The 25,888-nt window shown below is 41.6% G+C and overlaps 1 protein-coding gene across 8 annotated transcripts in view; it reads left to right on the forward strand.

Moving 5' to 3' along the window:
- The first annotated feature begins 6 nt into the window (after window positions 1-6).
- The window catches only part of MB21D2 (Mab-21 domain containing 2), a 97,082-nt gene continuing 71,200 nt past the window's right edge, over window positions 7-25,888 (forward strand). For 2 of the 8 annotated variants that reach the window (XM_025042015.1, XM_025042025.1), the window contains exons 1-2: window positions 120-251; window positions 2,068-2,179. Coding sequence is in view for 3 of the 8 variants with exons in the window: in XM_025042025.1 (XP_024897793.1) it covers window positions 2,170-2,179 (10 nt within the window). In the remaining 5 variants the exon portion in view is untranslated. The other 6 variants (XM_015600042.2, XM_006906173.3, XM_015600046.2 and 3 more) reach the window with 6 other exon arrangements.

A 25,888-nucleotide genomic window follows, 5' to 3' on the forward strand; every position in this document is an offset into this window, starting at 1 on the left:
TGCCGCCGCCGCCGCGGAGCTGCTCCTCGGCGCGTTTTGCATGAAGATGGCGGCTCCCACCGCCAGCAAGGCAGCCTCCCTGGGCTGTAACAACAAGCCTGCGTTCCCGGAGCTGGATTTCAGGTCTGGAGCGCGGGTGGAGGAATTGAACAAACTCATCCAAGAATTCACGAAGCACGACCAGCGGGAATACGACGACCAGAGAGCGCTGGAGATTCACACAGCCAAGGATTTCATCTTTTCCATGCTGGGTAAGGAGGGAAAAGGGGGAGGTGTTCGTGTGTGTGTGTGTGTGTCTGTGTGTGTCTGTGTCTGTGTCTGTGTCTGTCATGGGAAGCGGGGTCGAGGACCCGATCCACCTTCTCGCACTCTTTTTTTCTTCTTGGTTTCCTTCCCGGAGCCGGGTGCCTGGAGTATAACCCATCTCTGTTCCGCCTCTTCTCTTCCTCCGGCGCAAGCCGAGCTGCCTTATCTCCCCTCCTTACTATACTTTACGCCGGGTCCCTTTCCCCCGCAGTTCGCTGGCTCTTTTGTTAATTTCTCACCGGCCGGGGCTGGAAGGCAGGTGCAGTGTTCGTGGTGAAACATCTCAGTGTTGGGGTCGAGGGAAGCCCTTGGAAGCACCGAGGTCCGGGTGAGACCCGGCGGCGCCTTTCAATCAAGAGATTTGGCTCCAGAGGCTCGGACCTGCGCCTTCCCAGCGCAGTCTCGGGTCCTTTCCTGAGCTTGGGGCGCGGAGATAGCTTGGGGCTCTGGCTCCGCGCCCGAGCGACAAGTTGCTTCTCTAGTCTTGCGGCGCGGCGCTGTCATGCCGAGCCCCCGGTGGCCAAACTTGTTGGGTGTTCCCTAGTAACCCGCTGAAGTAGGCTGGGCGCCCGGAGTTCTTGCAACTTTGATTTGCAAATCGACTTCCCTTTAAAGCGGTCGGAAGCATTTCCGGTGCTTCCCCAGGGTTCTGGCGGAGCTCGGAATTCTTAATTCCCAGCTGGAAAATGACCGAGCTCACAGCTCTGACTCCCTGGAGTGCGCCGGCCCCCTCCTCTTTGTGTGCTGTCCTTGCGCTCGCCTGAGATCGGAATCTGGGAGACTTCCTGGGTTAGAAATGTGCCGCCCACTCCGACCCCACAGCCCGGTACCTGCAGGTTCTTAAACTGATTGTTGAGTGGAGTGTAAAAGAAAATATTGAAGCCTGGCCTGGGAGACCGGATCCCTCCTCAGGTGTCCCGTCGTTCGGATTATTGCTACTGTGGTACAGTGAGTGTCTGCTACTGGGAGCCTGCCTTGCAGCTTGCGGCTCCACCAGTGCAACCCTGGCCCACATGCAGGAGGTGGCCGGGCGGTTAACATTCCGCAGAACTGGGAGCTCGAGAGTAGCGCTGCCCCACCACGTAATCTCTGTGCCCTGTGCATCCTCAGCTGATTTCCCAGGTAGTGGAAAATTTGACCAGAAAAGGTCTTTGACCATAGAGGAAAACAGAGCTTTTGCCCTTCTCTTGCCATCTACTTGGATTTCAGCCGGCTGCCTGTTGTTGCTGCTGGTTCTGTCGTAGGGCATCTTTCCCTCTCGGTTTTCTTCCTTCCCCTAACCCAACTGCATGTGCGTGCGTGCGTGCGTGTGTGTGTGTGTGTGTGTGTGTGTGTGGGGGCGTGGGGGGCAGGTGTGTGTGTGGTGGTAATACAAATTGAACGTGTGGCGTCTCATAGTAGTAATGCTTTGAAGTTGGATGAAGCATGTTAAAACTTGGGGCCGGATTTTACCTATTGCTCCACACTCCCCAAGTGTATTCTAGATCATGTATGGGGTTGAAAAGCTCTCCGTTGAGATATTCGACCATTCAGCTCATTAGATGATTTTTTTTTTTTTTAAACAACTCCCCAACCTGGTGGGAGTGGACTTCCACAGGGTAGTTTACAAGCTTACAATGATACCAGATCTGAAAACCAGCATAGTGATTTTCAAAAGGGTGGGGTCACACGAGAAAAGATTCAGGACAGTTATTTAAGTTGCTTAATGATGGCCTTTCTTTTTGACATAAATGGTGGAAGTCTGTCGTTGTGTTGTTACAGCCCCTGCATCAGTTCCGGTGTCTCCTGCCATAGGTGGTTCAGTAGAAAAAGATGCTGGGTCACCATCAGTCAGGATAGGCATGGAACAGAAAATAGGAGGGTATGAGGAGTGGTAAGTTTAAATGTATACTTCATCATGAACTGTGCTAACTCCCACAGCTGATGCGCTGATTTAGCAAAGCCTTTACACAGATATGAAGAGTGACTTATTCCGGGATGCTTTATTTACAAGTATGTTTAATGTCATGAATGGCATTGTTTTCTCAGGTAAACTAAATTCTTTTCTATAACATACATCGGCCTAATTCTGACTGATGTTCCTTTTTACCCAACTGACCTTGCAGAGAAGTCTTTCTTGCACCCTGGGAATGTGATAGTTCCACCTGCAGGAGAGAAAAGTCAGGAGTGTCATTTAAGCCTCTTGCCCCTCTGGACACTAGAAGGCAGATGGTGAAATGAGCTTGCCTGTGTGTTGTGCTGCATTCATTTGTGAGTTCCTTGCTTTTCCTTAATGAGGTGCTGGCTGCTCTTGACAAGTGAAGGTTTGGAGACAGCAAGGGTCCCTGTGTGGATTTACTTCGTCTAAAGCGGATTTTAGCTTGGCTTAAAAAACAAAATCTCTTTTTGTGCATTTTGTTTCATTTGCCACAGCCTTGAGTCTTTCATGAATATGCGAATGAGGTGTCTTAATTGATCCTCAGTTTGTTAAGGGGTCACTGGAGTGGCACCAGGCTTTTATTTCTGGGAGTTATGGGGGGGTGAGTCCTCTTGGCTTTGTTCTGCCTCTGAGCTATACCTGAGGACTGTCAACAGCTTAAAAATATTGTCCCCTCACACAGAAATGGCAGAGCAGTTTGGTGCAAGCCTGTTTAATGAAGCCGTGGATAACGCTACCTTTGTTTTTAGGCAGTTGGCAGAAGGCAGCCACTTTCTAAATAAGACTATTGGCCCCCCCAGCTTCCCAGACCCTTTTTATTTTTGTCTAGTTGAGAGGTAACTATCTGCAGAAGAGCCAAGTGGGAGTAGACTGTTGTCATAGTCAGTGACTTGTCAGCACCAAGAAACTCCACTGTTCTATCAAAACTGAGTTTTACATAGGCTGTGGAGTTGATCTGAGCCTGAGGTGTTCACTGTGGTCTCCATGGCCTGTCCTGACATTCTCTGTTTGCAACAGAGATTCTGACTGAGACAGATGTTATCTGGAATCATCTAGACTCCTTATTTCTCTATGCCTTGGTCTTTTAGGAAAATGATTGCTGTTATTATCTGGTTAATATTTGAGAGCCCAGACTGTATGAGGGGCTGGCAGTGCATAATAAATACGATTTATCAAAATTCGTGGAAATTGCCATTAATGTTTTAATAATATTTGGTATTTGCATAATATCTTTGCCAGCTCTTTTGTTATATTAATTCTCTGGTGAGGTTGGATGGAGACTGGTTGTATCCCCATTGAACAGATGCAGAACAGGAGGTATGCACAAGCTAGAAGAAGCAGCCAGGAGGAAGACGAGCAGTCACTTAGACTGCTTGCAGTCCAAATGGTCAGTACCATGGCATTGTTATCAGAGTAGCTATAATTTACTGGTTGAGTAACTGTAAGTTACATCTCAATGCCAGGGACTTCACGCAAACTTAGGAGTAATGTTTTCCCATTACAAAGATGAAGATACTGAAATTTACTGGGTTAAGAATCATTGAGGTTTCTATGGGTAAAAAATGGGAGAGATGTTGCTAAAACATACATTGGCCTGATTCTGACTGATGTTCTTCTTCTACTTGAGACTATTAATAATAGATGCATTAAGTCTTCGTTTAAAAAAAGTTACTGCCTCTTCTTTCAGGATTTTGTTTCTGATTTCAGCTATATAAGTAGTAGGGTGATCCAAGCAGCATCTGAAGTGATTTCTGGAGCAGTTGGAGTTCAAGTATTTTATTCCGTAATGGAATCACTTGTTTGAATTTCTGGTTAAGAAAATGATGGCCATTATAATAAAATGTTAAAATCTGTACCAAAATCTGCTGGTTGAGTGGTCTTAGTGTTTCATTTACTAAATATGAATAACAGTAATGCCTCATTTCAGAATTATGTGTGATTGTGAGGTTACTTTGTAAACTGAAAGGGAATGTATACACGATTTTATTATTTACTTAAAGAAATGGTCATTATTAAGAAATCTAGTGAACTTAAACTGAAATTACATATTGGTATTGGAAAAAACTGACAGAGTATGATTAGAGGCAGCCTAGGAGAATATAGGCTGTGGCTATAGAGGACATTATTAATTCTAACATGCATTGCCATTTGTTTAGCTCATACTGTGTGTTGGCCATTATGCTGGCTACTTTGCATAAATCCATTAGTTCACGTAATTTTCTTCCAACAACTTTGTAAGAATAAATACCATCATGCTTATATTGGAGATGAAGTGGGTGGTATTATTCCCTTTTTAAGATAAAACACTGAGGCTCAAAGAGGTCAAGTGCTTATGCCAAGATCATACAGAATTTGAATTTGAACCCAGGTGTATCTGACTCAAAAGCTCACGTTTCTTTCACTGTACTAGCAATCAGTTTCCATCGCTCTTGGGTCAGGCAACCAACAGGCCTCACTCCCTAGGGAATGCTACACTCAGTTGCCCGCTTCGCCTGTAGAAGCAGAGATGGTTTCTCTTTAACTATCTCTATCTTCCTTTCCCTCTCTTACTTTCATGCATTCAATAAATATTTACTGACTGATATATTGCTTGCAAGTAGTATGCAGGGTCCTAAGGACAAAATAGTGAGCCAAATTCATATGGGCCTTTGGAGACCCTTCCCTCTTCTCCTCTGCCCACCAACTCTAGGAAAATAGTTTTGCTGGCTCTAGTCTCTTTTTAGGCCATAAATACCACATAGACACTTCAAAGTTCTAAACTTATGGTCTGGCGCTTCTGAGTGCTGCCAGACCTACTATACTTTTAGACACTTTCTATATATCTTCAGAGTAGGTTATTTCGAAACCCTGTCTTTGCAATGTATGAATGCCACTTTTATCTTAATACTTTCATCCGGCATTATTTATTGAGGGAATTTACTGTGAATCATTGCTTTGTGGGCCTCCAAGTCTTGGTGAGTTCCTTAGAGTTCAAATTGCTAATGTGCTGTATCTGTATAATGGACAAGATCATCTCCGAAGTCTGTTTTAGCTCTGAAAATATTATGTATCTAGGATAGAGAGGTCCCTCCAACATTTATTTTTGCTGCTGGTTCGGGTTGATTTCAGTCCTCCTCCATGGTTCTGGGCAGTTGCTGCCCTTTATCCTTGACAGAAGAGCCCTGGACTTGTGATGATCCCGGGTCTTCCTGTGATGTCCTTGTTGTGTCGCACATTGGATAATGCATTGCTCTAGATTAGACTGGGACCCTTTTGTAGTCACAGAAATGTGAGATTTTCTCTTGTCAAACTGAGAACTTGTCATTTAATGTTAGCTCTTTAGACTCTCCTGGAGATTTTTAACAATTCGAAATCTCTGGTCCCATTTCAGACCTATTGAATCAGAATCCCTAGAGATCTCCAAACTGGCTGCTCAGCACTCTGACATCCTGTCCTGTGTTAGGCCTGATGTCGTGCATTCCCCATTCAGTAGAGCTGCTCCTAGCACAATGAGCGTGATCCCAGTTGACTTTTGAGACTAGAACCAGGCTGCTGAGCCTAATGAGCAGATACGTAAGCTGGCTCCTGAAACTGGAACCTTCCATCTGGGACAGAGGCAGGGAGGCATAATGATTGAGATGATTAGAGTGTACTCAGTCGGCAGTTGTAATAGGGCTTTATATCATTGTACCTTTTAATCATAACCGTAACCCTTTGAAGAACTATGAGGAACCATAGGATTGGAAAAATACAAGAATATCCTAAGTTTATAGCAAGTAAGTTGCATAGCTGGGACAGACTAATGCAAACCCTTCTTTTTAACAATGACACTGGTATTCTGCCCTCATAAGTGGTAGAGGAGACCTGGATTCTAGCCCTGACAATTCCTGTTATTCGCTATGTGACATTGGGCAAGTCACTTAACAGACTCGGAGCCTCAATGTCTGAATATGTAATTTGGGGCTAATAATTACAGTCATGTGTGACTTAACAATGAGAATCTGTTCTGAGAAATACATTGGGTGATTTTGTCATGCGAATATCATAGAGTGTACTTAACAAGGAATCTAGATGGTTTTATGGTAGAGCCTGTTGCTTCAAACCTGTATGTCATGTTATTGTATTAAATACTATAGGGAATTGTATCAATAATATTTGTATATTTAAACATAGAAAAGTTACAGTAAAAATAAAGGATAGAAAATGGTATGCCTGTACATGGCACTTACCATAAATGGAGTTTACAGGACTGGAAGTTGCCTTGGGTGATTTAGTAGTGAATGAATGTGAAGGCCTGGGAGAATATCGTATGCTACTGTAGCCTTTATGAACGCTGTACACCGGCATCACCACAAACACATGAGTAATGCATTGTACTACCAAGTTGTACAATGACGTCACCAGATGATAGGAATTTTTGTTTTGTTATAACTTTATGAGACCACCATGATATATGTGATCCATTGTTAGCTGAAATGTCCTTATGCGTGTGGTACATGACCTCGTGCATTCAGGCGCATTAAATTATGAATCTGAAAAATTGTGTGCAATACAAAAGAAGGACATTTCTGAGTTCAGGTACCAGCTCTGTGTAGTTTTGTACTGTGTGGTATATGTATTACCCTGAATAAGTCTCCTAACTTCTTTTGGGACTCTTTTTACCCATTTTCTAAGTATAGAAAATACAAGCATCCCCAAATTATAATTACAATGATATTTGATGTACATTTTTCTAGACTTCTATGTTTATATACATGCTTACACCCACTCATACTTACAAACGTACAGTTTTACATAACAGTATTTGTATTGAATATGTCTTTTTTGGGGGTAAATTTATCAATGTACTGTCATATACCACACATTTAAAAAGAAGCTGTAACTTGAAACCTATGGAAAGATGTTCTCTTAGCTTCTTTCATTCCTCTTTTATTCCAAAAGAAGATATTTTTCTAAAACTTAGACCACATTCAGTGATTTAATAATTGGGAGCAATGAACCTTCCTATCGGTGACTTCTGAGAGTTTTACCTGCCTTTCAGTGCTATCTCCTATCTTTGTCTTTGCACGGATACATAACGCTACCCATATTTCTCACTTTCTTCCTTTGCTTAGACTATTTTCTCTATCAAGATTTCTTACCCTGGGTCAATGGAAACAACATGGAGTCTGTGAACTTGAATGGGAAAAAAAAAATACATCTTCATTTTTATTAACCTCTAACTGAAATGTAGTATTTCCTTCCATAAAAAAGGTAACAAACTATAGTAGTGTTAGCAGTATCTCTGTTTTTTGCTTTTGTTGCCAACAGAAATCACATATTTTCATTTCACATTACAGTTGTTATAGATATCTCAAGAACCATTTATTGCTGCTTTGAAATTATGGTAGATTTTAGACTTGCTGCTAGATTTTTTTTTAATGAATTAGTAAAGAATCACATATGGTACTCTATCACAGATTTATTTTTTTAATGCATTTTGTGTTTCAATACTAATTTTCTTTGAAGTCCTTTGTAATTTTATCGTATTCATTTAAAGGTCTTTTTTATTTTTATTTTTTACTTATTTATTTTTTGCAGGGGTTCATAGGCTTTTCCAACCTGTCGAGACATCTATGCCACAGAGGCAGTTAAGAGTCTCAGCCTCTAAAGATAGCATTCTGACACCTTTACCTCAAATGTCATTTGACTCATGAAGCGTTCCTGTATCTCTCCAAGGAGGAAAAATTTACCTTTCCTCCATGTTTTCCTAACATCTGGTCCCCTTTATATCCCTTAGCACATTCTTCCCTATACTGTAGGTTAAAGAATCCCTGGCTTGTTTATCTTTGCAGCATCCATTGGAGTCATGTACATGGTAAGACTTGGTTCACTTTACAAGAGTACTTCTGTGTGAAGCTTCTTATTTCAGGCTCTGTTTAAAGAATGAGAACTTTATGACATTGTCTCTGATTTTCCCTTTCCTTTAAGCCATGCTGTATCATCTTTTCTGGAGTCGAGATAATCTTGATCTGATCTCCTTATGTGATAGGGGAGTTTTATCTGGATTCCAAGAATAACACCCTTAAGACTTACTGTAGGGCAATTTAAGAAATGTCCCAAGTGATTGCTGCAGTTTGTTGGCTGAGAGCGGCATACAGTGACTTGTGGAATGTCCCCTTTCTTATAGACACTGACTTTTCTTCCATGGCATCTAGGATACTTGTGGACCGCTTACATGCCTACACTTGGGGCCTTCCTTACAGAGTGCAGAGAAAGGGTAAGTCATCTTTCCCATGGAGGTGTTCCCTGTGCTTATCAGTCAACCTCCAAGTGTTCGGATGCTTACTCTGGAATCCAAATTGTAGCAATTCTTTATTAGTATAAACTACTATTATTTGCAATCAGTAGTAATAACTCACCTTTGTATAGTGCTTTATAGATTATAGTACATATTCACAACTGGTATGGTATGGTATTCTTTGGACAGGCCTTTTAGAAAGGTTGTGTGGGAACTATTAACCCCCATTTACAGATGGGAATAGTGCTGAGAGTCTGGAAAGTGATGTGACTTAGTCGGAGGTTACAGAATAAGTTGTAGAGCAGGACTCAACCCAGATCTTGAGTGTCTTCTGCTGCAGCACGGGCTGCAAGGAACTTGCGAGCTTTTTTACCCTCTGACATCTTTTGTGGATCGCTGGAGTGAGACAGTATTTCCAGGTAAGGCAAGAGTAGCAGCTTTCATTCCTCTCTGGGCTTTTCTACCCTCTCCCTGAACCTAGGTATATAGCAGCTGAGGCTGGCTGAGAGTGGAATGGGTAAGTACATGCCCTGTAGGTATGCATTCTCCTCATCTAGTTGTCAGGCCCTGCCCAACTGGTTCTTAGGGTCTGTGACAGTGTTCACAATGGACCTGAGTAAGTACTTGCTAGCTGAGTGATTTCTTTAAGGACAGTTTATAATTATGCTATTATGTGAGGCCTTGTCTCGGGAAATAGCTATCTGTTTTTTGTCCACCATGAGCGCCTTTTCACGAATTCCCTCTGTACAAGATAAAGAGACATAACTAGGGCCAGTGCTGCTATGAATAAAGTTGGCATGGGGAGCTGTCGTTCAGTTTGTTTAGTTTTTATATTTTTTTCTTCAGTGCAAGAAGACGTGATTACTATTTGTGAATTGAGTTCAGTCAATAGTGGGATTTGGCGTAAGTCTTGTTTAGGTTTTTGTTCTAACAACTATTTGAATATCTACAATGTGCATAGAATGGTGTTAAGCATTCACTCATTAATTCATAAGTTCATTCAGCATATGCTGTAGTGCCTATCACGTACTAGTGTAATTACCGTGGTGCAATTACAGTATCCGTGCACGAAGTGGTGAATAATAAAAGCAAGGTCACTACATCTGTGGGACTTATGTCCTCTGAGAGATTCAACAAGATTTAAGCACACAACTAAATAGGGACTCGTGCTATAAAAATAAAACACAGAATATTATGATTGAGGGTAACTGGGTAGGATAGAGTGAAGAGTGGTATAGAAGTCCTCTCTAAAGCAGAGACATTTGAAGTGGAAGGATAATAAGGACCTGGCCATCTGAAGACTTGATGGAAGAGTATTCTTGGTAGCCAGAACAGCAAAGGCAAAGGCTCTGAAAGCAGCTTCGAATGCTGCTTAAATGATCGCAAGTCTGATTTGGCCTCTACAAGGAGGAATGATCTGTGTTCAGATGAGGCCTAAGGTGGAAGGAATGGGCCGCCTGTCTTGGAATGTAGTGACCTTGCAGGTGGATATTTTCCAGGTGGGGCTACCCTTTGGCTTGGCTCTCGTTCATAGCATTCAGGGGTTGGTGAGGAGGGAAGCAGTGTAGAAAGCTTGGGTTACAGGTTCTCAAAAGGCCCTTTATAGTCATGGAATTCTCTGATTTCACCTGATAGCCCTAGTCTAGAAACAGTGAGTTCTGCGTTAGATGATTTATGGGTCAAATAGCAGTTTTCATGGGACAATAATAAGCCTTTCATGTAGTCCTCCACAGTTACAAAATACTTTCATATGTGTAACCTAATTTTGACTTCTCAAAACAATCATGTGGAGTAGCTATTATTATTCTGTTTTAATATAGGAAGAAACCAATGGTCAGGAGAAGTCAAGTCATTCAAGGTACCAAAGGGTTGAGGAGGGATCAAACTCAAGCCCTCTAAAAGTCACCTGAAATTCTTTGTGTTAAAGCTAATTTTAAGAACCTTCTTTCCTACCCACTGACCCTGTCCCAGGGTATGGAAGAAGGAGGCTTTCTGGTCCAGAGAGAGACACTGAGGATCAGTAGGAAGAACCAAGCCAATAAACTGCAAGCCTGCACGTCCTTGTTATTGGTATTGCAAGCACTTTTTTAGGCTGCTTCAAGATCACCCTTTTAGCAGCCACAGCTGTTCTTATTAGCAGCTGCTTGTGTGGCTTGTGATTAATAAAGGAAACTCAACAGTTCGTTTTTTCAACTGTGCCCTTGGTGTGCACAGCCTGCTTTCTTACAAACTATGTTCCCGATTGGGAACAACACAATCCTACTGGCATTGGTGCCTGAGGGGCTCATAGCCCTGTTGTGAGGAAGAGTGGTCCATCTAGGTAGGAGCTGGTCAACCAAAGGCCCACCAAGGACTAGACAACAGGGAAAATGAGTGTGGTGGGCAGCTCAGTAATGCCAACTGGTGTCAGAATCAGAGACACCAGTGGGTGGGGGGTGCACTGGGGAGTGAGATCACCTTTTACTTCTCTCTTCTAAAAGAGGCCACTGCTTTTCAGCTCCTGCCAGTTGTTCTACTGCAGTGCTTCTCCATCTTTACTGTGCACCAGGCTCCTCGTTAACCGAGATTGACAGCCCCACTCTAGAGTTTCTGATTCGGTAGATCTGAGATCCAGCCCCAATAATTGTATTTCTAAGTCTCCAGGTGATGCAGCCGCAGCTCGTTCAGAGACCACATTTTAAGAACTGCTCAAAAGGGCCAGGGCTGATAGTACTTTGGATATTTTAAGAGACCTGATGAATCTGGATGTTTATGTAAAATCTACAGATTTTTAAATATTGAGAATAAAATAAAATATTACAGGAACATAATGTTGTTTAAAACTGCAGGTCACACAGAACACTGTGGCTGCTGGTGTATCATCTCTGATATGAATGCTTTCAGGGCAACCCTTGAGCTGTCTGGTCTGGAAACTGAGGCCCAGAGAGGGGCAGTAGTTCATAAAGATACAGCTAGTTTTGGAGCAGAGGCCTGACTAGAACTCAGGTTTCTGTCTACCTGCCAAGCGTGTGTGTGTGTGTGTGTGTGTGTGTGTGTGTTTTGGTGGTAGTCCTAGCATACCATCTCTCAAATATTCCCTTTAAATAGAAAAACTACATAATTTTGAAAATACCAATACCTACACTAAATTAATGTTTACTGTGTTCCAGGCCCAGTTCTAAGCACTTTATACTTTATGTATATGAACTGATTTAATCCTAGTAACCATATGAGGAAGGATTATTCTCCCCATTCTTATTTACCGATGAGAAATCAAAAGCACAGACAGATTACGTAATTTGTCCAAAGTCACAAAGCTACTGGTAGAGTGAGGAGTTGAACAAGAAAGTCTAGGTTCAGGTGGAAAATGGCAAATAACTATGAACCTTTTTTAATTTTAATCTCCAAACAAAAAAAAACACAAAAAAACGTTTCCCCCTGCAAAATGGAAATCATTGCTGGAATACTTTAATTTTAATACTACAAGGAAACTTGGAAATTAGGTAGCCAGAGCTGATAGACCTTGGATGTTTTAAGAGACCCGATGAATCTGGATGTTTATGTAAAATCTCCAGATTTTTAAATATTGAGAATAAAAGCAAATGTTAAAGGAACATAATGTGGTTCAAAACTGCATAATGTGGATTAAAGCTGCAGCTACTGTGATTAGAAGGCCTCCATTTTACAGAAATGGAAACTGAGGCCCAGAAAGAAAAGGGGACTTGATCATCCTGAACGCTGATTTTACTTTTGGGCAGAGTTGAGGTTAGGTTAATATCCAGCAAGTGACTGCTTCCTGAGAAATCTGTACCTGAGACTGTCCATTTAATGGAGTTGGCTCCCCAGGGCGGTCTGCCTGGGTTTGAAGTGATGGGGAGTCACTGAGAGAGGGCTGTGCTTCAAGACAGGGAACAATTCCCTGGCGCTAGAGCCACCTTGTATAGTTTAAAGTTCTCTTGATTGCTATTAGATGAAGGATGCTAAATAAATAACCCCATAGGCACCGTGTTTCTGGTCTGTCTTGTTTGCTTTCGTCATTTAGTTGTTCTTGTCTCTCCCTCTCTGCTTTCTTTCTTGTGAAGTGTGTCCTTTTCTCCTACCCATGGTGTTCCACAGCTTTGAGTATCATGATAAATATTTTCATCCCTGAACAACCTGTTTAATAAGGAAGGAGGATGCCGGGTGGACTGCTGCCTGTGGGTGGGAGGAGCTGAATCTCTGCGGGCTAGTAAGCCTCTGGGACCCGAGGGAGAATCAGCACTACCTTCCCTCCCTGCTGCTGGTCTGAGAGCTCAGAGGCTAAGGATTTAGAGCATTATAATACTATCTTCAGCATTATTGAGGAATGAAGCCAGTGGGGATCTCCCTGAGATTAGTTCCTATACCCCATCATTTCACCTGTGGGGAAACAACCTTGTGGTGGATAGTGACTTGCTCAGAGTCCAACTGGTGGTGGTGATGATAATGATGATCTTGGGAATCTCTTTCCCACTGTTTGCCAGGTGCTGTTATAAGTGCTTTAGAATTATTAACTCATTTAATCCTCACAGCCATCCTGTGATAAGGGTGTTTTTACCATCTCTGCTTTACAGATAAGAAAACTACAGCAGTTAAGTCATTTGCTCAAACTGGTGATAGAGGCTGGATTCAAACCGAGGCTGCCCCCATCCTTCCCTTGTTGCCCTTTGCCAAAACATGGGTGCTATCACAATGCCAGGTCCTGTGTTGGTTGCTGGCATATAAACAATAGGTGGTGCTAAACCTTGAGGGGGACGATGGAAGTGAGGGGAAGTGGAAAAGATGGTGCTTTTACTTTCCTTGAAGCCAGAGTCTCTTCATTCTGTCATTTGGCCTTCTTTGGCAGCCCCCAGAGTAACATTCTTTTGATGATTACAGTTTATGTTTGTTAAAAGTACTTTGTAGGAACTCTCATCCACTGTCTCCTCATTTTCAAAGTAAGAAGGTATGTGTCCTAGCTAAGTGATTGATTTGAGGCTATATAAAGGTCATTTGGGCCCTTGATGCTAAGTAAATTAGGACAGTCTTATGAAAGCATAGACATTTTCCTCTTTCTCCCTCCACCCCCAAGTGGGTTTTATTCCAGATTTAGAATGTTTAATTAGGACATAGTTAATATAGTCTATCATTGTGGGGAGAATGGGGAACAGATTTTTTTTCAGTGAAAGGCAGATGCCAAATATACTCTTAAGAAAGTTACTTTGAAATCAGAATTTATAAATCGAACTGGGTTAACAAAGGGATTTGCCCCTTTGGTGCTGCGACTACTTTTGAAAAGTGAATAATTATTTGTTAAATAACCCTTTCCAGTTGCCTTGCTTTGTCGGGGCAGATGTTTGTATGTTGACTTGTCTTAAAGCAATGAAGCACATTGGCATCGTGCTATGAAATCAGTCATTGGGGTGAAATAACTTCTTGAGATCTTAGTGCTCATGATTCAGAGGTTTGAAACTAGAATCTTCAGAGAAACCTCATTTGCAACCTACTTACGCATGGTTTTCCTGCAATAAAATATCAGTGGGAATGGAAACATCCTGGAATGGCGAAAACATCTGGACAATATAGAAACTCATGGGAGAGAATTTTATAATCTCTGGTTCTTGGAGAACAAGATTGTTGATAAATGATTTTACTAAGTATCTTTCTGTCATTCAAGACCAACCGACCCCTGTTTCTGTCTGCTGGATCCCATTTTCTCTTCTGGCTCAGCCACCTCTTCTGGGGATTATTCCTGTGCCCTTCATCTGCCATATCTCCTTTAATACTGGTTTCTTCCTAAACATTCACGCATGCATTCTCCATACATTCATTCATTCAACAGACACCTTGGAGAACCTTTGTGCAACGTGCCCTCAGTAGATGTACGTTGGGGGAACAAACCATTTTGTTTATATAAGTCTTAGGAGGAGATGGACAATGAAAAAAAAAAAAAATGTACCGATTATGATCAATGCCCTGAAGGAAAACCAGAGCAAAAGAGAACACAGTGCCCTGGTTTGTCATTCTTTATCCAGGTTGACACTGTGGGCCATTCTCTCCTGAACTTTCCTCCCCTGGCTTCTATGGCAACATGCTCTTCCTGGTTTTCTCTTCTTTCTCAATCTCCATTTAAAGGACAGACTTGTATTCTTTCGTTTAGCCCTTGATGACTGCTTCTGTCTCTTCTCTCCTCACACTTTCTCCAATTTTATAGCAACATCTCTGCTGCTCCCTCCCAAGCCTGTGTGCCAGTCCTCTTGACTGCTTCTGTGACAGTTCCACTTGGATGACCCAAAACCTGCTCTTCCTCATTCAGCCACACCACCACTCACCAGAGTGCCCAAGACAAATTTTGCAGTCATTCTGAACTCTCCCCTTGTCCTCCTGTCCTAACCGAAAAGGAACTGAGGCCTGTCAACTCTGCCTCTTTCTTTAGACTCTGTTTTCTTCTCCCCAGTGCCATTGTCACCATCCAAGCCTGAGCTACGTACCATCTGTTTCCTGGATTACTGCAATCATTTTACTGGGTTTTCTGCTTCTGATCTTGCATCTTTTCAGTCCATTCTCCATGCTGAATCCTTTTTTAAACATGCCTGAACCCTTCAAGGGCAGCCCATTATTATTCACATGAAGTTTAAATTCCTTAGCATACTTTACTTTGGAGACTCAGCAATCCCTGCTCACATTCTGGCTTCATCTCCTGCCACCGCTTCAGTTTTATCACGTATTTCTTGCACACCTACTCTGATATAGGTTTTATGTGACATTGCAGTCTCTCTAAAGTAAAAACCCATAATGGTGTGCACATGGTTATCAGGCCTCAGTGCTGTCTCCTATGGCCTCTCTAGCCTCATCTCAAACCTCAGATGCCTTCACTTTCTTGGTTTCAGCCACACTGGACTTTGGGTGCTTTGGAAATACCACATCCCCACCCACTGAGGCCCTGTGCTGGAATCCCCCATCCCTCCTACCACATGCCTACAACTTGTTAACTTCTGCTTACCCTTAAGATCTCAGCTCAGTCACATCAACACTTCTTATGGAATCCTTTCAGGCTAGCACAGAACAGGCCCAGTTCTCCCAAACTGGCGTTCTAGCTTCACAGGTTTCTTAGTTGCACTGATCGTGAGCTTGTAATTATTTGTAATTGATGTCCGACATTTCCCATTGCCGTAAAAACTCAATGATAGCCTATCATATATCTTTGTCTTTTTTACTTGCCTGAAACATAATTATTCAATAAATATTTGAGAAGGGCTCAAGAAATATTGCTGGCATTGTTGGCTATTTACTTCTTGAACTTAACAGTTAGGCGGTATACACTTCATGATGAGTTCATGATGACGGCCATGTGTGTACTGATTTTTAGATATATACCTTGGTGTATTTAGGGAGTTTCTCTTCCTTTCCTAGTCTCCCACATCTCTGCAGCATATAATCATGGAATTATAAAAATGAGAACTTTAGAAATGATCTATTCCAATTATTGCCAATCTTTTCTAAATGAGGATTTTTTTAATGAAAAAAATTATGAGGATTCAAATGATAGTGGTTATATTATCACTATCAGTTCTTTGGGGAAAATGAGTAGTTGTAGAAAGCTATTACGAATTTAGTTAATTGTGTAAATTACTTTAAATTTTTTCATAATAACATCGACATGTATTTGAAAAATAGTATATGTGCATACTTAGTGGGCATATGCATTTATAGCGTCAATAACTCCATGAGCCTTGAGTCTCTCAGTTAGGAAATAGCCATTTGGTCTAGTTCTTTATGTTGCAGTTGTACCAGATTTGGGACTGGTTACCTGTGAGCTTGGTTTCCTCTGTATATGATCGATTTGACCAGCGTGGTGTTTTAAAAAATTTAGAGCATACGTTTAAAAGATGGGAGATTTTTCACAAAAGCAGATTTCCAACTTGAAAAATTAAGAGGATCAGGCCTTATTTCCTCTATGGCCAGAATCACCTGGTCCTGAACAGCAGCTGCCTCCTTTAGAAGTACCACACTTTCTTTAGTTTACTACAGTCCTCACTTACCTCTATTGCTCCATAGCAAGTTGTTGGTGGAATGAGAACTCAAAATCTAGTGACTGCACCCCTAAGACAATGAGGCCTCCTGTCCATCTCTTCCGAGGCTTATGAGCAGAAAGAGCCATGGGCAGGAGTCAAGGAGCTTTCTCGTTGTTACTGACCAGCTTGATGACCTTGAAAAAGCTATCTAACTTCTCTGAGCCTCAGTTTTGTCATTTGTCACTAACTTAAAAGCATGTCTGGGACCCTACAGGGTTGTTTGGTCCACAGAGAGAAAATTATTTAGTATAATGGAGAACATAGAACATGTTCATTAATATTGCCCCATCTTCCCTTTTCCTGTCTTTTCTGTCTGTCTCTCATGGAGGAATTTATTGTTTATTGTTGCACCTCGATGTTTATTTTAGAAATACAAGAACTGAGGTATTGGTTCTCCCTTGCTTTTTCTCCCCCACCATTTCTTACCTATCTTGTCTAGAGGTAGTCTACTCTCATCTCATGAACTCTGTTCCTGCTGGGGGTCCCACAGCCATAATAAGCTCCTGCAGTGACGCTCAGGAAACCTCAAAGTTGAACTCTGAATATCACAGAATTGTAGCTGCATTATTGCCTGTCGAGATACTCAGTAAGTGGCCAACTGTGGTGTTGCAAAAATCCACGAAATGCTAAAAGGGCACCAGCCTAGCACAGAGGATTTTGTTTCCAGTGGCAATGTCCTTGTAGGCAAAATTTGTGGTTCTGTGTTAAATTTCATTGCTTGAGAGGAACAATACCAGTGCTTTTGTCCTTTTGAATCTGGAAGGGAGGGCAGGCGTCAGTGCCACAAATAGGAAATCCACAGGGATGTCTGTCTCAGATGACAGGAAGCAGGGTGGTGTAGTGGGAAGAAAAAATGTGACGTTTTGACTTTGGAGTCAAGCAGACCTATATCTGTAATGGGATAGTTGTATGACCTTGGGCAAACTATTCTTTCTGAGCCTGCTTCTTCGTTAATATAACAGGGATAAAAAGGTGTTTCATCTTTTAATTTTATACTGTCCCACTTTTAAAAGAGTTTTGAAGAGAAATCTAGCTTCATAGGGGTTTTTTGAGGATTAAATTAATGCATGTGTAGTATGTTAAATGAGCAACATGGTACGCACAACTGTCCTCTCCCATGTTTTTGCTGAAAATCCTTTTTTATCTCATCTAAATAGGAGTAGTAGGTCAGCCTGTGAACAGAGAAGTAGCATAAAGTTGTCTGAATAAGGGCGTAGTGTGATTCTTTGTGCAAACATTTGGCTCAACATTTTCTTGAGTAGCTAGAATGGCACTCCTAGCAAATTTTTTTGTTTGTAAGTAAATGAAAGCTAGATTTCCCCAGGAAACTAAAAATTTCTTCTACCCTGTTTCTCAGACATTTTAAAAAGTGTAGGATTGACCAAGCAGGCTTACCTAGTCACTCTGTAAAACCAGCCCAAGGTGCCTTTGGGAGGGGAGCAGAGCACCCCTTACTCTACAGTGATAGACTGCTTGGATTGAAAACCTCATCTCTGGCTGGATTAAAGTAATCAAAATAAAGCCAAGGTTTTATACCTGATGCTTACACTAATAAGTTTCACTTAGAAGAGAAGGAGGTAATTTAAGGGAGACCTGACTTGGAGGTGATTGAAGTGTATGTTCGGGTGTGGGAGACTGTGGAATTCCCACTCAAATGTCAGCGTATAGAGTTTAAGATTACAGCAATTCTTTTAAGATTTTAGGTTGGGCTGGAGATTGGGCACCTGCTGGTGATATGAAGATGGGCCCTGGACCAGAAGTAAAGGTATCAGAGGAGACTTCTGCTCCTCCAGGTCCCTTGAAAAGTAGAGGCCATGAAGAGTTCCCTCTCCCACCCACCACCCAGTTTTTTTCATTTCCTGCTTCTAAAGGACTCTGTGACCAGCGGGTTGTGTTACCTTTTTGTGTTGCAAAAAGATGTGAAAAAAACAAAACAAAACTAAGGAGTCTTTCCCTTGAGGGATGGCTGCCCTGTGAAATGGGTGCGCCCCTAGTCAGAATGCTTTTTTTCTGTTGCTCAGGTGGGAGACAGGGGGATTGGGTGGTGGTGGGGAGGAGAGAGGGCTTCTCAAAGAATGGAAGGGTGGCGCTTCATCTCCCATTTTAGGAATAGAAGTGGAAGCTGTACTAACTCTCTGAAAAAAATTAGACTGTAACTTGTGGACCATGGACAAATGTTAAGAAGACTGGCAGCTTTAAGATGCCTTTGGGTTCGTTGCTCCAATTACCTGTTGCCTCTCTGTTGTGATGAGAGGTAGAGATCTCCCACGTGAAAAATGCCCTGCACTTATCTTCAGACGGGCAGGTAGAAGGCTGGGCAAAAACACTGGGGGAGACCATGCTGTACTCGGAAACCAGCTGGGGAGAGAAGGGCCTGGGCATGGAGAATGCCTGGGCTGGGTCCCAAGAGGTTGTCAGTGGAGCCTGCCTCAACAAGGCAAAGAATTATTAAGGATGTTTTCCCAGGTCTTTCAGGAAATGGAGTATTGCCTTATAATATGGTGTTTGAGACCGTATTATGTCATCTTCAGCAAGTCACTTCCCCTCTGTAGCCTTCACTTTCCCCATCTATAAAATTAGGAAATTGGGCTGTCCTTCTAGTCAACCATTTTAGAATTACATAAATAGTCATCTCATTCTTAATTGATATCAAAACTTGCATCAAATTGCTATACTTTTGAAATTCCTGGGGTAGATGTACAGATTTGCTATGGTGGTTGGTTTGGGGCAGTTATCTTTTTCAAGGGGATATCTAGAGAGCAGTTTCTGTACTCATTTGAGGAAGTCATGGCATCATGTCACATGGTATAACACATGGGGAAGCCCAGATCCCCTCCTGTGGCTTTCAGAAAGATGACTCATTAAGCTCCAGGGGAGTTTGGCCCTGGCTGGCAGGTTGGGAACCTGGGCCCTGTAGCTATTGGTGGCACAAAAGCTCAGGGCTGCCCTCTCATCTACTGTGGAAGACACCAAGTAGGCCATGAGCAGTGTACACTGAAGGTGACAGCCAAATACTTTTGTAGAAATTAAATAGGACACCAAATGGGAAATTCATCTTAATCTTCTTTAAATACTTACTGCTCATTTGCCAAGGTTCTAAGTAATACAATTTCAAAGGTCCAGAGGTGTCTAATGCAATTTTCTCCCCTCTGTACATAATTCTGTGCCCATCGTGTAACTGTATTAGAAATAGTAGGGTAATTACAGAGTTACTTTCTGCTTTTCAATTGCTGTAACATTTATAACATTAGCCCCGAGTCTGCCTGTATTGGCCATATTAATAAGCAATGATGGAAAATTAAAAAGAATTCAGTAGACTCCTAAATTAAGACTTTTCTGAGCCTTTCTCGCCAGCATTTATGTGCTACTACAGGCAGGCAGGCTGATATGTGGGGATGTTCTTTGGGTTAGATGTTCAGACTCAGTTTCTAAACCCTCATCTGTAAAACGGGGACAAAACTACCCAAACCACCAGTTAGCGGTGGAAGTGAGGCCCAATGAGCCTGCTGGCTGTGGAAGCGGTGAGCAGAGAAGGTTGCTACCTCAGCAGCATTCCTGACATGTGGATGACAAGGAGCCGCTGCTTTGTCGTGTGCTTCTGGGTGGTCTTATGCATGTATTTCATGGAATAGAAATTTTATACTTCATGTGTAGGCTAACAATTGTTGTATTTGACACATTATAGTATAAAATTTGCTTTTACCCCAAAACCCTGTGAGGTAAGTGGTTTTGTTTTTCCCATCCTGTAAACCAAACAATTAAGGTGCAGATGGGTTAAGTAATATGCCTAAAATCAGATTACACTGTTCTAAAATAATTTGCTACAACTTTTGTCCGTATTCACAGCTTTCGGAGCTTTTCTTTTCTCATTTGACACATTTTACATTGGGAAGGGCTTCGCATCCCCTCTGTAACAGGAACAATAGCTGACGCTTATTGAAGCTTGGTCTAAGCCAGCACATTGTACAGATAGGGAAAGTGAGGCACAGAGATGTTAAGCAGTTTGCTTAAGGTGACACAGCCAGGTGGCAGACCCATTCGGACTTTTTCTGTCCTACTGCTACTGATAAAAGCAGTAACATTCCTTGTCTGTGCACTAGGTGCAAGGCACTGTGTTAAATGATGCCCAGTCAGAACCTCATTTGTTGGCATGTTAGCCCTGTGAGGGAGGCTTGTGAACATGTCCTGCCGGTGGAAGCTCTGCCATCTCCACTCTCTCACAATCCGCTTGCAGATATCCCCCGCTTTGCTTTTCGCTTACCAGTTTGGAAACAGCAAAGGTCAGTGCCTCTTATGATGCTTTTCTTTCTCGTATTGCATTCATTATTCTAGTCCAGCTATTATATATTGAGTGCCTGCAGCCTGAATTTGGCTTGCAGTCCTGTCATATTTGGCCCCGATTATATTAAAAACAAGCAAGCAATTGAATTAGATAACAACATCTAAGAATCCAGGTGACTATTAAAAAAATCTGGATTTATGGTTTCTCATGAAAAACCGTGGCAACACGGGATCTACTTACTCACATACCGGCCTCAAACTACTCCCTTTAGACTGGAATGATTGTCAGTTTTTCTCCATATCTTCTTTCTCCATTCCCTTCTTGACTACCTCACTCAGGTCCCTAGGAGTGTATACTCTTTGTAAGATAGAAAAATAAATAAATTTTGGTATGGAGAAGAAATTTAGAAGGTGTACATTGAATTAAAGTTGGTGGCTTAAGAAATAGACTTAGTTTGGAAAAAGAATATTAGCTGTTTGTGAAGTGACTTGTTCTCGCTGTACTTTTTGCACAGGTAGACGTATTAGGCTTAATCTGTTTTGCAGGGGAAGAAGGGCTCTATCCCGCTACTTGAAGGTTTCTGACTTATCAAAAGTTAAAAGGTGACATACTTAGACTGACTCTCAATAAAATTACTTTTATTGTACTACCCAGCATTGGAGAACATGAGGAAACAATATTTTCTTTAAAACCAATTGCAGATCTGATGGGTTAAAATGTGAAAGCACTTTGTATATTATCGGGTATTGAACTAAGTTATTAGAGATGTTTTGAGAAGGTTATCATCACTTCATTTAAAGCTTATGACAGACTATTTAAATCTTTCCTCTCTGCCACTTCGTAGCTGGCTCGACAAACCACTTACCTTCTCTGAGCCTTTTCCAGGTAGTATATATACATGTGGATGTTATCTCCCAGCACCCAGTACAGTGCCTGACATAGAGAAGGTGCTCAGTATTCGTGCTGGGTAAGTAAATAAAGAAACATGGGGATTTTTGAGGCCTTACTGAGTTAATGCACATAAAACATCTGGCAGTGTGTCAGCATGTTTTAGAAAGCTTGCAGTTTTTAGTTTAGCCTGTTTTCTAAAATTTTATCCTGGACACAGGCTGGGGGACCATCTATGCAAATGGATTACGGGAACTGAGGGCTGGCGTGTATGCTGGCAGGCAGGTGACGGGAGGTCACAGAGCTCCAGCTATGTGTAACACACTGTATGGATAGAAGCAAACTCACACAAGTGCCAGAGCTGCCCAGATGCTCTGAACCATGTCCTTCCTTACTCAGAGCATACTGTAGACAGATGATCAGGCAGGGGCAAGATGAGTTCAGTCATATGGAATTCTGGACTTGGAGATTGAAACTATTGGAAACAACACTCAGATCTAGAATAACCATTAGCATTCATCAGGCTCAGCATTTTCTTTTTACTAATGCTATGTAGAGATATGGAAAGAACAAAGAGCAAGGACTTTGGACTTGAACAGTCCTTGGTATGAATCCCTGCTTTGTCTTTTCCCATCTAACTGTTGATGTGACTCTTAGATTCCTTGACCCTCACGACAATTCGTTGGCTGTTTGTGAGGCTTAGATTAAGTACAAAACATTCTCAACATGATGCCTAACATGTAGTTGGTACCTAGAAAAAATGACAGCCATCATTGTTACGGAAAGGAAGTGGAAGCCCAGAGGGATAGGAATGGATGGATGGTCAAAGGTACCAGCTGTGGTGTGTGGAGCTGGTGCTGACACCCCTGATGTGGCTGTGTGGAGGAGAGGGGGGACGTTGCAAGGAGAGGTGTGTATTTATTATGTCCAAGATTGAATTGCCTCTTTGAGGGAGTGAGCGAAAACAGCAGGTTTAGGAATATCAAGGCAGGACCTTATTTACCTATTTGAGATAAAATGGCTCTCCCAATTAACTTGGATAGGAAGCTTCCAGAGGAACTTTATACAAGTCAGAAGATATGTGTTTTGTATTAGAAATAAACCTTTGGTTTCATCTCCCCCCAAGTGCTGTTATTTTTCTCTGAGATAAACTGTTAAATGATGAAAATAGCCTCTAAAAATACAACTTTGAGCATGTCACCATCATTCCCCCCCTCAAGACAATCTTTGAATTTTTATTATTAATAAAATTTTAAAATTGCCATTCTTTCTCCTTCTCCCCATTTCTTTGCTCAGACCTGATATTTAGGGATTTCTGAGAGGAATGCACCTCCTGTATCAGTAACCACCTGCCATGGGGAACGTGAGGGCAGCCATTATGACTTTATGTCATAGTCTCACACCATATATCATTTTTGCTGAAATTCACTTGTTTTGAAGGTTTTTACAAGACAGCACAACCACTTGGCTTCATGGCTTTCAGAATTTATGAGTTTGCACTTTTGTGGTCAGACAGAGGCCTTGTATGCCAGCTGTTAACTTTATAGGTAAGGTTTTTTTTTTTTACTTTAATCATCGCTTATGAAACAAATTGCATGAGACTTTTTTAATACCTAGAAAATTATGCAGGAAGCTCAGGTTTACTTTTTGTCACAATGTCCCATCAGGTATTAAAAGCTAAGCCCACCACCCTCCAAAACCCAGGCTTCTTTTAAAGGACAAATACAAGCACTTTGTTTATATTGAATTTCCAAGATTCACTCAAATCGTGAATCGTGATTTCCCTAAATCTGTAAAGTCGAAAACACTAGGCAAATTTTCTTAGCTTTTTTTTTTTTAATTTCAGGTAGAAATTTTTCCTGGCCACTGTGAGCTGTGAAAATAGACTATCTGTACAACAGTGAGGCTTTTTGTTTGTTTTTGCACGTTACTGTTTAACAAACTGCTTTTACATATCTGATCCTTATACTTCTCCTGTGCCAGAGGCAAGAACATTCTTCACTTATTCCAACGAGATGTTTTTCCAGAAACACTGAAAAATGTCAAGAAAAGGTTGCTTTTGTTTCTGTGTATTCTGGGAATAAATGAAAATAAAAATAATTGTTTTTCTATATAGATATAGTTTCAGAAATAGGATTAGGTATTTCTTATTTCTTGAGATCCATCCTTCACAGAGGAGACATTTCTGAAGTCCAAATGTTGGGTTCTTTGGGTTTCTTACTGACTAAACAGCATTTTTATTATTTTATTTTGTTAAACTGAGTGTCAACTCTAGATGTGGATGTTCGGGGTGTGAAGTTTTTCTATTGGAGGGTTTTGAACTGGATTTAATTTTAGGCATGGTAGAGTTATTTCTCATTGTGGATGAAAACCTTTATCATAATGTTTTAGGTTGCATACTTTGCAAATAATACATGTTTTTTTCTTTTTTCGTTTTTCTTTGCTCCTCCATTAAATATTTTGGGTGACAGCTTTGACTTGGGTGTGAGCCACCCTGGAACATGCCTCTAGAAACTGTACAGACATGTTTCTTTATCATCCTGTGATATTCTGTAGGGCAAGGGCAGATAGGGCCAGTAAGGCCTGACCCTGTGTAGGTAGGTATCTTGTAGACTGCAGCCTCAAGGAAATGCTACTGGGGCTAAGACAACAGGACTAAAATATATATATATATAAAATATTAAGTATCAAGCACAAAATTAGACATTCAGAGTCAAAAAATCTCTCAGAATTAGAAATTAGAAATTAGAAATTCATTGATTCCCTTCTCCAGGGAGCTCCAACAGTCTCTGCATTCCAGCCATTCCAAGCTTCTCACCCATCTAGGTTCTCACATGCTTCTGTGCCTTCATTCGTATTTTTATTTCTTCATGTATTATAAGTACTTGTATTTCAAGGCCTAGACTAAAAATCATTTTACTGGAGTCCTCCATAATCCATTTGTCAGAAGGATTCCCTCTGTGTGCTCTAACAGAATTAATAAGCGGGTGTGGACATGTGTATGTGTGTCTATCTAATAAATATATTTTCATTTTCCTGCTGGTGACTTTTCCACAGGACTCTATGCTTGTTGAAGGCAGGGACTGTGTGTGTTTCTTCTGAATCCCTGTCTGCAAGTCCCTGTGTGAAAGGTGAGGGAGGGACCAGGTCTTATCTATTCCTCTAGATTTTTAGATAGCTCGGACCTAGAGTTCACAGGGCAGAGAGTGTAGTGCCTTCTCTGCATCACTCCATGTTGAGAGAAGCAAGAATTAACATTTTAGGAAAAATATTTGCAAAGAGGAGAGGGATTTAGAAGCTTATAATTAGATTTCAAAAGACAATGAGTGAAGACAAAGCATTTTAAGTGAAATAATTAATATAAACCGCTTAGTGCTTGCCTAGCACTTAGCAACTCTCAAGGAATGGGAACTGTAAGATCATATGGTAATGGCTTAATCACATACTGGACTGGCTAAAGGAGAGAATCCCGAGTTATAATCCCTGCCCTCTGGGCATGGGTAGTCTCACAGATAATGGAGGGGTCTCTAAGGACTTGGTCAGGTCCACCTGATGACCATAAAACATTAGAGGAACTAATTGTATTTTGCGGACAAGATTTTTTATGTATAGAAATTCTTTTTTGGTTCTTCAGAGATTTGATGATTGTTCAGGGATGTGCATAATTAAATGGTTTTTATTTCTTTATCAGATGCAGTTGACCAGAGTTTCCAAGACAGTTTGCTCTTTTAACCTTCTCACAGTTTGTTAATGATTCCCACCTCTTGCCTGAGCCTCTGAACTTTGACTTCTGGACATGTATCTTTGGTTTAGTCATTACTTAATAGATTTAGGAGCAGAAATCCATCAGGGCAAGGACTTTTCATTGTTATTTAATTAGTTTAGATGTACAAGGCTGGCCCTGAAAAAACACCCAATTGCTGGGATTCTTTTGTTTTTGTATTGTCCTTCATTTTGGTGGTGACCTGTGATGCCTGGTGCTGGGGTGCAAAGAAGTGAGGAGACCTTTCTCCAGAAAGGTCTTCTAGTTCCTAGAGAAGCTCTCTAAATCACTGGCTTCTCCCCTTGCTAATGCTTGCTCCCTGCCTATAAATCCCCTATTGTCTTGTTACTCAATGTGTCACCCATAGACCAAGAGCATCATCTGAGAGTTTGTTAGAAATGCAGCATTTTAGGCCCTACTT

This window comes from Pteropus alecto, unplaced genomic scaffold (genome assembly GCF_000325575.1).
Source record: "Pteropus alecto unplaced genomic scaffold, ASM32557v1 scaffold311, whole genome shotgun sequence".
NCBI classification, from domain to species: domain Eukaryota; kingdom Metazoa; phylum Chordata; class Mammalia; order Chiroptera; family Pteropodidae; genus Pteropus; species Pteropus alecto.